The sequence below is a fragment of the Bos javanicus genome, chromosome 6 (assembly GCF_032452875.1).
Source record: "Bos javanicus breed banteng chromosome 6, ARS-OSU_banteng_1.0, whole genome shotgun sequence".
NCBI classification, from domain to species: domain Eukaryota; kingdom Metazoa; phylum Chordata; class Mammalia; order Artiodactyla; family Bovidae; genus Bos; species Bos javanicus.
Genome location: NC_083873.1, coordinates 50,565,778 through 50,578,567, shown reverse-complemented (window position 1 = coordinate 50,578,567; position 12,790 = coordinate 50,565,778). Strand labels below are relative to the sequence as shown.

General features: G+C 34.3%; 1 protein-coding gene across 8 annotated transcripts in view; it reads right to left on the bottom strand.

The window, feature by feature from the left end:
- Positions 1–12,790, bottom strand: part of PCDH7 (protocadherin 7) — a 475,887-nt gene that overhangs the window by 169,399 nt on the left and 293,698 nt on the right. Inside the window, exon 4 of one of the 8 annotated variants that reach the window (XM_061419865.1) lies at positions 6,952–6,978. The exons of the other annotated variants lie outside the window; for them this stretch is intronic. Coding sequence (XP_061275849.1) covers positions 6,952–6,978 — 27 coding nt within the window. The remainder of the gene's footprint in view (positions 1–6,951; positions 6,979–12,790) is intronic. 8 annotated transcript variants of the gene reach the window in all.

The following is a 12,790-nucleotide window of genomic DNA, read 5'->3' as shown; positions in this document are numbered from 1 at the left end:
AAAGTCTCTCAGAGAGACAGAGAAGTGCTTTGTCTCTTTACTTTATTTGGCTTTGTTTCAAAGCCTTTTCTTTTTCATGAAAGTTCTACTCAGTCTCTCCGTGCTGAAAAATAGGCTTGTCTGCTGGAATTCACATTCCCTTCCTTCTCATAGGGCTGCTGTGTCAATTACTACTCTACCTGAGGAGCGTAACAAACAGTTCCACGTTCTGACAGCGTCCTCCCTAATTAGAACCACCAAAAGGAACAACACAGTTGTTCCGTATGTCTTGGTCTTTATCTGTGAGTTTTGGGGTGACACGAAAATTATCCTAAGCTTTTCCGAGACTTAAAATGATAAGAAGAAGTAGTGCCAAAAGGAAAACATTGGAAAAAATCTGAGGAAAATATGGACTTTTTTTGTGTGAAATGGAGAGGAGAGGGAGAGGGAAGAAGGAAAGAAGGAAGATTTTATATATTTACCTATTGTGCTCAGTCATGTCTGATTATTTGCAACACCATGAACTGTAGCTGGCCAGGGTCCTCTGTCCATGGGATTTCCCATCCAACAATATTGGAGTGGGTTGCCATTTCCTCCTCCAGGGGGTTTTCCCAACCCAGGGAACAAACCCGCCTCTTTTGCATTTCCTGCATTGGCAGGTTGATCCTTACTACTAGCACCACCTGGGAAACCCCATATTTATCTGCTGGGTTAAATATAAATATATATATACACATTGTGGTAGGCAGAATGGCAGCCCAAAGATGTCTATGTCCAAATCCAAGGAACCTGTGATCCTTTTAGGTTAATGGCAAAGGGAGGCTTAAAGTCACAGATCGCTTGACTTTGAGATAGGGAGACTATCCTGAATTATCCAGATGGACCTAGTCATAGGGTCCTTACAAGGAGAAGAATGAGGGAGGCAGAGAGAGAATTGGAGGGATGACAGCCTTAGAAGGGAGAAGGCAATGGCACCCTATTCCAGTACTCTTGCCTGGAAAATCCCATGGATGGAGGAGCCTGGTAGGCTGCAGTCCATGGGGTCACGAAGAGTCAGACACGACTGAGCGACTTCACTTTCACTTTTCAGTTTCATGCATTGGAGAAGGAAATGGCAACCCACTCCAGTGTTCTTGCCTGGAGAATCCCAAGGACGGCGGAGCATGGTGGGCTGCCGTCTATGGGGTCGCACAGAGTCAGACACGACTGAAGTGACTTAGCAGCAGCAGCAGCCTTAGAAGTACTTTCCCTGTGATGCTTTAAAGATGGAAGAATGGGGCCACTAGCAAATGTGAAATGGTGGCCTCTAGAAGCTGAAAAAGGTATGGAAAAGGATTCTACCCTAGACCTATAAAAGGAATGCAGTCTTCCTAATATTAATACTTTGATTTTAGTCCAGTGAGATTCGCTATTGACTTCTGACCTCTAGAACTGTAAGATACTAAATTTGTGTTGTTTTACACCACTAAGTTTGTGGTAAAACTAGTTCAAGCAACAATAGAAAATATACATGTATATACACTTGCCTCATTGTTTATCTTTAAATTAGAGAATTTCTCTGTTGTGTTTAAAGATAAACACCATTCACGTCAATGCCAATGCACAAATATAATTCAAATCACACATAAGAGTCATAAACATGATGTAAAGATTCCTTGTGTCTCTGTTTTAAAAAAAAAGAAACAAATGGCATTAATTCTAATAACATGTTTTATTCAACCTCAAATATACAAGAATGTATCATATCTATATGTCATCAACACACAGTTATTGAGGTATTTTGCTTTCCTTTTATTGGCATCAAGTCTTCTAAATCTGATGTGTTTGTTATAGCACATCTCACTTTGGACTAATCACATAACAATTGCTCAATTATCACAACTGGCTCGTAGCTACTGTACTGGGCAATATAAATCTAAATATTAAGATGTTTTAGTATTCTGAAGTCAATTTTGGTGATAGCTTTGAATATATTTATATGGTTAAAAAGCTAAAATATGAATTTTTATCTATTTTTAATAAAGAATAGTGATTTCTCTATACATTTTACAGGGCAAAAAATTTGCCTTGATCGAGACACTAAACATAAACACAGAAATGTAAATGCTGACAAGACCATCTCAATCTATGAATTCTTTTCAAATAAGTAAGTAGAATATTTAAATGCCATTCAAAAATTTAGGTGGGTATGTTGGAAAGCTGATCTTTGAGTCACATATATATTTGGGTTTTGTCATCTATTTTTCCAATTTGAATTTCTTTCTCCCTATTCTATTTTTATTCTTACAAGCAAGGCATCAAATGTTTAGTGCAAAACAAACTAAAATAAAATGAGTTTGCTTCTTTACATCTACTCTGAATAGCTGCTTATTCATATCACAGCACAGCTGCCACAAAGCTATCATGGGTCATGGTGTCTGCTCAGAAATAGGAAGCTGAAATAGCCAAAGTACTGCAGGTGAAAACACAGGTATATCAGAAGATCTTTTTCCAGTGCTGGTCAAATTCTACAGGATTCCAATTGCTTATAATTTGGGATAATCTATATAAAGATAAACTGCATAGTTTATTCTTAATATGATTTAAAGAGACATTTTAAATAGACATTTCACAGAAAGATAAGCAATTGTAGATTATAGGAATCAATCCTGAAGGTTTTTATTTCAACTTAAGCAGGTAGCAGGATTTTTTCCCCATTATTCTTGTTTTCTTAGATAGAGCTGACACTTCAACCAGCATTTTAAGTAACTATACTGGTATTTGAAAATCTCAACAAGGCAATGCAGTCCTTCTCACTGTCTACGTATACATTCTATCTAAATAGCTATCAGCCTAGCATATATTTTTTCCCTTTCTAGTTTCCTAACTTACATCTTTAGGGGATGTTATAAACTGAACATATGCCCATGCAGAAACACCCTCTTCTGAATATTTGGTGGGAATTGTAGCTGTGTTGTTTTGGGTTTTGTTGTTGTTGTTGCTGTTTAACTTTATCCCAATCTTCTGTTTAATTTATAATGAGCTAAACCTTCCAACTTGAGACTTTTTCTTAAAGGATCGTCACTATTTGGCAAAAACAAAACAAAACTTAAATTGATAGTGTTCTTCAAAGCTCTTAAAATATTTTCTTTATTGTACATTATACAAATAAAACTCCCACTTGTTTCCTCCACCTTCCCTGGCTTTAATTTACCTTTTCTCTAAGGCTGTAACAAAACCTAATACAATCTAGCTGATGCCCAGATATGGGTATGCTATTTTTGACAATTGTCTAATATTTATATTAGGAATCAGCAAAGCCTTACACTTTATAAATGAAGGTATTCATCATTATCAGTCTCCATAGTATCTTGCCACTCCGATGGTCCCTTCACTCTCTATTTTAATTCAGTCTAGGCTGTAGATGCATTAGCCCCACAGGCATCATGACTCACTTTGGAAAAGGAAAACACAACAACCTGATTTCAAAGTATATGAATACCCTGCTTCTTAGATTTACTCCAGAAAACTTGTCAACCGCAGTATCTACCCATGGAGGACTCCTAATGGAAAACGTAGAAACTAGACTCAGAAGAAACATAGGGTGGCACACATCTCAGCTCCTCCATCTTTACATACTGCGGAAGTGACAAGAAGTGAACATCTTAGGAAGGTCTGAGTGGCAGACAATTTCTGGAAATTGTTTGCCAAAAAGAGTAGGAGACAGCCTTCATTGCAGATTGACATTAATGATGCAGTTGAGGGACTGAAAGAACTTACTATTGATATGTGTATATTAGTGCTAGTCAATTTTTTCCACTCCAGTTTGTAATGTTAGCTCTTTCTCTTTCAGCTGATGTTGTTATTTATAAGATCACAGATTGAAAGCTTCTCAAGTGACAAAGACTATTCCCTAAGTTTTGCTGAAATAAGGAAATTAGCCCCAGTAGAATTGGCCCTCAGCCACCAGGTACATAGTTCCATAGTTTTACTACTAAAGCAAAAATTAGAAGTTTAAGAATAAAATGTATTCCTCCTTCTTTGGGACAATTCTTTAAGCACTTGAAGACAGTATCATTTTCTCCAAATGGTGTAAGATTGTTGCTATGATGAGGCATTCTGTAAGATCACCATATACCCTTATGTGGCTGCTGCTACTGCTGCTAAGTCACTTCAGTTGTGTCCGACTCTGTGCAACCCCATAGACGGTAGCCCACCAGGCTCCCCTGTCCCTGGGATTTTCTAGGCAAGAACACTGGAGTGGGTTGCCATTTCCTTCTCTAACGCAAGACAGTGAAAAGTGAAGGTGAAGTAGCTCAGTCGTGCCCGACCCTCAGCGACCCCATGGACTGCAGCCTTCCAGGCTTCTCCGTCCATGGGATTTTCCAGGCAAGATTACTGGAGTGGGGTGCCATTGCTTTCTCCGGCTAGTGGAGGAGAAAATGCTAAAACCTACGGACCCTGTTTACATTCATGTGGGTTGGGAATTATCCATTGTTAGCCATGCAGCAGAAAAGGAAAAAATAAATCCTTTGAGGATACAAATCTTTCTAAGGATACACTGTACTCAAACGATCCCTTACACAGCATTCATAATGAGACTAGCTTACGTGCTAACATTTACAGAACATTAGAGAGATGTACAATGCTATATGCTTTGTAGTACTGGCTTATTTAATCTTCACCACAATTCTACAATGTACAATGTAGAAGTTGTACATATTCATATATTGTACAATGTACAATATGAAGTTTTATTATTTCTTCCCACAGAAGCAAATAAGGACTTAAGAAGATCAAGGTCACTCAGGTAGTCACAGAACTAGAATTTGATCCCATGTCTATTTGACTCCAAAACCATGACCTTAACAATTACAGTAGAGAAGTTTTAAGGACAACTCTATGGCTAATATCCATAAAATTTTATATGTGTTTATTGAAATTCCACTAATGAAATTTTATATAATATATATATACACACACATGCTTATGCATATGTATATGTGTGTGTAATCCTAATTTGCAAAATACGTTTTAATTATATTCAATGAAGAAGAAGATTAAAAACACAGAAACTAAGATAAGTCATCTGATATTAACAAAAGGAGCAATGAATCTTCAAAAGAATGATGACTAGTTTTATTCTTTGGAGTCTATTTCAAAGGCTAAATTGAAAACATTTAGTCTTTATCTTTTAAAATGAAATAAGAACATGCGTATCTAAATCTGCACTGTGCAATATGGTAACCACTAGCCAAATGCATCTATTGAAATTTAAATAAAGATTGAATAAAATTTAAAAAAATTAGTTCCTGTCACATGAGTACCAATCTAAATGGAACTAAGGATGAACTAAGCGATACTTTTATCAAGGATGATCTACACTAATTCTTTCCCCTTTTGTAGTCACTGTTCTCTTTCCCCCTCTCACAACACTGCACTCTGAATAAGACAAACTGTTTGTGATTTTCACATTATCTTTAACAGGATCTACTGGACAAGTTGTCTCCTTACATGAAAATGAAGACAGCCAAAATAAGAACTGACATTGAGACTTAAGGGTGAGGAGTATAACTCAGTTTTCTTTTAGCATGAGCCAATGGTATATTTCAGGAGATACAATTTAAGACGCATTTCATTGATGACTTGATGGCTACCAGGAAGAGGAAGTATTCTAAAACGGTTGTTTTTATTTTTTTTTGAAAAGCATGACATTTGAACAGAAAGAAATAGTGTGAGTGAGAAAGAGATAAAGTGATGAACAAGCAATGAACATTTATATCAATAAAATCTCATTTTAAAGGAAAATAAATTGTCGTCTGTCCTTACTATAGTCAACCCTGATTATTTTCATTATATATATAAAGAATTTTAGATAGTTTTCTATAATCATTATGCAAACAAGGAGATGGGCTATTATGTTTAACAATTTCCATAAGTGACTTATAAACGAGTTTACATTTTCAAAATGGGAGGTTGAACAAGACGGTAATTTCAATTGTGAACTTATTAAGAAGCGAGCTCAATTTATGCTTTCCCCCATTTTTAGCCTTTGAAAATAGTTTCAATGATAAAGACTAGTATCAATGGCATCACCATTTTTAATAGCATTAATGATCTTCACAATCACAGTAGCATTCACCAACTTTTATAAGGCTATTGGAATTTATTAGTGGTTTGCTTGTCTATTTAATGTCTATTTGATAAGGCTTTGCCCATGGTAGATTGATTTAAATTCTTTTGAAACTTCGCATTGCGTATAAAGAACACATTCACAGAAGAAATTTCACAAAAGAAATTTGTGACTAATTTGAAAAAAAAAAGATTCTGATTGGAAAGAATCAGAATCTTTTTCTTTCATACATGGAGGTTAAAAATATTTATGCAAAACCATAATTTTTCCTCCCTAAGTATACAAGTTGTGAATGTTCACAGGTATGGAACAGCAGAATGCTTATCTTATTTAAAACTACATTACACAAAAAATTCTAGGTTTAAAAAGAATCAACCAACTAGTGTTTAGTATTTATCCTCAGTATAATTAATTTTATAATCATCAGCCTAGTGATCTCTATTTATCCACATTCTAACCTAGTTAATCACTGTATTATATGTTCACATACCACATACACTGTTGAGAAACTTTTAAGAAAACTGACAGGATGTGCATACATTCTAAAATTTTTTTTCTAGTCACATCCTGAAGAAAACTCTTGATAATTTGATATGGTAATGGTTGTTCCATCTCTCTCGATCTCTCTCCATCTTTTTTATATCAAACCTTTCTTTTTATAGTCAGATGATGGATAATATGTGGAAAATATACAGTGCCCTCATTCAGTCACTAGCTACTCCTTTTTTACTTCCTTAGCTTGGCCACAAATCTCTAACTCATTGAATGGCCTCCAAAACATTGCCTGAGGGTAGGCAGGAGGAGGAGGTGGAGCTCAAAGTGTGCTGTGCCTTCAAGAATACTGCCCATTGTTTTAGTACCTGCAGTTCCTTGGAACGGTGCGGCACCTGTAAAAGGTTAATGAGCATAGAGACTTTCAGGCATAATGCAAATTACAGACAGACAAACACAGACATTTCATTGATAAACAGACAAGCAACATGCACGCTGCAGGCACACTACAGGTGGCAGATATTACTGCAGCTCCACCATTGGAAGATCTTGTAGATCACGTGTATAAATGAGTTTTTGTCTTTTCGTGTGAGATACTATTTTCAAGTACAATTTTACAAAAAGGAAAAATCGTTTTTCAACAGTTGTCAGGTATTCTTGTCTTATCTTGCATTGTAATCAGATGTTTATGTCATCCTTTTTGTTACAGGTCATTAGAAATCTCCTCAACTTTATCAAATAAATCAATTAAATAGATCTTTTTTAAAAGGTTCATTCTTTCTTTTTTAAAAAAGCCTGATTCACTTCCATCCAAAAAGTACTGATTTCATAATTTAGGCACCTTGTCTTCACTATATTTGATAAACATCTTTACTGCTAAAAAGAAATCATGGTCTAAATCGTCTGCAATAAATATCTTAAATGGATTCAAACTCTCTGAGCTATTAAAAAGTTCAGTCAGGACTTTGTGATGAACTCAATTTTTTAAAAAATCAAGCTGTCAGGTTTTTTTAAAAATCCTAAATTGTTTGTCTTTAAAATTAATATTCATGGCTGTATGAGAATCATCAAGCATTAATGTACATGCATTAATACTACCATCATTGCAGAGGGCCTGCAGAGAAAGAGTTCTTCCATTCCCAGTTTCATTTTTTAAACAATCTCTTGCTATTTTAGCAGCACTCAACACTAATACAGAAGTAATCAAATTAGCATTAGCGGTTCATGTTGCAAAATTCAATTTGTACTGCTACAACATCAAAGTAAAAATATTTGCATATCAAAAGTAAAAGAGGTGGGATTTAAATTAATTTAGTGTCTTAAACAAAATTAAGTAGGCCTTGATGGTAAATTAAATGATAAATAGTTCACAAATACCAAACTAGAATGTATTTATATTTCTTTTCAAAAAATCCCAAGGCCTGTGTACTAAATGCTAATGAAATATGAATATTAGAAAAAGAATGGAATATGACAGTGCATATGGAAAATGTTGGGTTTCTCATATTCTGAGAATTCTGTTTAAATTTCATTCAGACTGTAGTGTTTACAACTGTTTATAACTCAGAGTATATAGGTGAAAATTCTATCTATTATCTATCCATTTAGCATAATACAATATTGTAAATCTAATTATCACCAATATTTTACCATGTAAGAAAATGTAGTGGCTTTTATACACTTGTGGGCATAAACATGACAAAATACTGTGACTTCTAAGAAATACATTCCTTTTTTTAATCACCTGCTATTATCATGAAGTTTCCATCTGCTTATCACAATGATTAATGTTTTAATAGTCCTTCCTCATGTGGTGATTCCTATGGCCAAGTTGGGAGAAACACACTTTTTTTATGAGTGGATGTTTTCATGTAACCACAACTATGTGCTTCTCAGGGAAGGGTGGGGGTGGATAACGTTTTCAAAGGAGTAAATCAAGCCTTTAAAATAATTTACATTTCTGCTTTAGCTCAGTCTTCTCCTAACAGAGACCTAGTGAATGACCACTGTTTGCAATATAATGGAGTCCCTGAATATTAAATATTCCCTAATGTACCCGGGGCATTATGTTCCTTCCTCCCTGGCAACAAACTCCCAACCTGCCTGTTATGAGAACTGCTTCCTAGGTCATTAGATGTAACTCTGCACTGATATCTTATTTTTTGTTTCCTATTCCAACTAATGTTTAAACTAAAACATGTTTCTATTGTACTACCATGCTTTCAGATATTTCCAAAATATAGAAAAATTTAATGTATTCAGACTATTTTATCTTATATGCTTACTGGAAAAGAAAGAAAATGCTGTTTTATGAGCCATTTTCATGATTTTAAACAATGTGATATAATTTGAGAAATACTAGTGACAAAATTTCCCAGAGATATTGTAAGTAGTGTCCACAACATTTTATAAGTACTAAATGGGCTTCATGGAGCTAATCTGATAGGTAGCTATACTTATAAACTTTAAAGTTATTAGCCAGGTGCCCTTACAGAAAAGACATATCAGGAACAGGTAAACAAGAAAAAGAAAGCATTTTAAAGTGAAAACTTAGGATGAAATAGATATAGTTTATTAGCTTCATCTAACTTCTAAATTTCAAGTTGTTAATTACATGATATTCAGGTAAAGGTGAGCAGGCAAAATGACAAATTTTACATTTATTTATTAATTAAAGAATTATTGTCCTTGGATTAAGTTTTGTTGCTGCTGTTTTTTGTTTGCTTTACCCTGTGAGTTGGAAAAGCAGATTTTCAAGTATGGTACGAGAGTAACATTGGTTAGCTTCCCCATCATAAAAGAATAGACTGATGAAAAAGTCATTCTTTGTAATGTATAACCTATGAAATTGTAATTTCCATGTATGTGTGACATACCACAATATGCTATGGGATATTATGCCCAAAGATATTTTCAAATACATTCTGAATATATTAGAGTACTTTTAGGTAAAAAAAAAAAATTGAGTTGTACAAAGATCACGTTTGTCATTGTTCAACCATTTCTTCATAATGATACTATAGTCATTTTGTGGGGGAGGGGCAGGGATCATGTGAAATAGGGATTGTCTGTGCATTTCTCACAGATTTTGCTTTGCAGATTTGATATAACATCTACACAAAAGTGAATCATTTGATAATCTAATGTGGATACAGTATTTTGTTCATTTGCATGCTTTTAGAAAGGCCCTTCTAACTAAAATCTATTTTCATGGGAAATAATAATTCTCTTTTCAGGAATACAAGAGCTTAATTTTTTAAAAAGAGAAAAAAGTGACCTTTTGGGAAGAGAGGACAGAGATCTGAATATTAATGCAATCAGTAGCTGTCATTTAGAAGACAAGGCAAAATCATCTGCAGACCAAAAGAAACCTAAACCTAGGTATCTATGACTCAATAGAAATTATTAATAGGAGGAAAATTTCAACTTAAGAAACATGTGGATTAAATTTTCCTTGTTTTTAAGAAAGATTAAAAATACCTGTTTCAAGTCAGTTAGCTATTTCTGGTAGGAATAATTTAAGAAAGTTACAGTAATTAGTATAATATATAATTGGATTATGACATGTTGCATAGGAAACTCTTATACTTTATTGTATAATCAGGAAATGGTATTTCATCTATTTTTTGTTGTCATTCATTTAAAACTACAAAGACCAAAAGAAATAAAATTAAATGAAAGGGTAGTGAAGTATTTAAAACGACATAGTTCAGATCTTCTTTTACAGATAAGAACACTAGAGTGCAAAAGGACAGTGGTTTGCGCAAGGTCCCACAACTGGCAGCAAAGCCAGGGGCAAATCACTGATTAACAAATTTCAAAAATTAAGAAATGTGCTTATTTCAATATGAGAATAATTTGAAGGAAGATCAACTGAGAATTGATGAAGACCTGCTCTATTATAGGCACTATGATACATGCTTCATATACATTTTTTTCATCTCACTCTAATTCAGGAGGTTATGGATTTTATTAATTTTTTTAATGAGAATACTGAATATCCGGGAGACTAAGTAAATTGTTCAAGGTTACAGAGCTTGTAAATTGATTGCATAGTTACCACTAAAATCCAAAGTGTTCCTCTTTCTTATCTCAGTTTACACATTAAAATAACTAAAACTGAAGGCCAGTTCTATAACCAAACTAATATAGAATAATATTTGTTGAAATAATGAGGGTGATGATTTATAAGCTTCCTAAAGAGGAATCAAATGCAAATTCAATAAATACTTAGCTGTACTTGAGGCTCAAAACAAAGACAAATGAAACTTTTTAGCAAAAGGACATAAAAAACAATGTAGAAATGTGGCCTTACTTTCCTTGAACGATGTTACTAAACCAAGCCTTTGCCCCAAATGACTAATGTAGTTCAAGTTTGAGTGGAATTTCTTTTCATACATATTTAGCTTCCTAATGGCTGTTTTTTGTTTTTTTTTTTTCCTTTTCCGATATAAGAGTTTTGTTTGGATTTAACATGCCTTTGCCACATTTTGCTTGGATTATTCTATTGCCCATGGAGATCTCTGTACTTAACTTGTAAATTTCATTGCCATAGAAAGGAGCAAACTGGTTGCTTTCAGATGCCTTTAGATGACTATAAAGGACCCAAAAATAATTTTTAGAATTACACATTGGCAGGTATTTTTCTCTTGGATATAATTCTATTAACTTTGCTCTCACTGTATTCTTTATTTGGGAAGCCTATATTAATGATTCCGAAATCACAGTCTTTTAGAATTTGTTGAAAAGGCCCTAAACATTTGAGACTTCAACTTCTTATGTTTATGTATGAAGAAAATGAAGACCTGAGAAATAAAGTTGGATGAAAAAAAATTTCCAAGTAAGAGAAGATCCAAGGCCACATCTAGTACTGATGAACCTATTTGCAAGACAGGAATAGTGACACAGACGTAGAGAAAGGATTTATGGACACAGTGGCATAAGGAGAAGGTGGGACAAATTAAGAGAGTACTGTTGACATATATACACTACCATGTAAAAAACACAGAGATAGTGGGAAGCTGCTGTATAAGGTAAGAAGCTCAGCATGGTGCTCTATGATGACCTAGAGGGGTGGGATGCGAGGAGTTGGAAGGGAGGCTCAAGAGGGAGGAGATATATGTACAGTTACAATTGATTAACATTGTTGTACAGCAGAAACTAACACATTTTGAAACAATAATCTTCCAACTTAAAAAAAAACAAAAAGCAAATCTAGAATTCCTAATCTGATACTCTTTTCATTCAAACACAACAGCAGTGATAGACAAACACCCCCCTAACAAAGATTCCTAGATATTTAATGATGAGAAATGAGGCTGACCATTATCCAAGAGTGCCATTTTAAACAGACTTTTCTGTTTCAGTGTGGTGCTATTTATGAAGCAAAACCTTATATTAAAACTAACACCTCCATATTGATCCCTCCCCTCAGCTCACCTTTACTTCCTGCACAGATGAGCCGTGTGATTGTTTTTTTGTATTTCATATATTTTTTAAAAGTAACGTATCTGAATGTAGAATGTATTTTACTGATTCCTTTATTTCTCCAGCTCTGTAAACAATGAAATAGTTGTTTTTTCAAGTCGATCAATCTCAGTACTATAGACACTAGCGTAAGATCACTACCTGGTGTAAGAAGTCTTAGAATTTACTACAAAACAATGTGGAATGTTTTTTGTTAAATCCACACAAAGACTTTCTTCGACTCAATGGTGTGGGGCACTATGACAGCACAGAGTGTCAACAGATAAACGGAAATACACTGTTACAATGCTATTATTAGTATTTATAAGAGCTCTAGTGCTCTTGATAAATGAAGCCACATTAATTAGTTTCAGGATTGTATTTTCACTTTGGCATATCCACTAGCACTTCTGAACATGCAATTAAAATATTTCAAAATGTCACTTATGTTTCCATTCTACAAGAAATGCATACTGATTATGGCCACTTGATTTATACTTGGACACATACATTTAGAAACAAAATGTGTTAACATTTTAGGGTTAAGAAATCTCTCCTACACTGCTTGCAATAAAAACTGATGAAAAACAAAACTATCAATGCTGATGCAAATGTATAATGATAGCATTTTTCTGAGTATGAAATATGTCCAGTTGTATATAAATGATTCAATCCTGGTAAGTTTGCTTTGCTTTTATTTTGGAAAATGTAAATTCAATGAGAATTTTGGGATAATCAGAG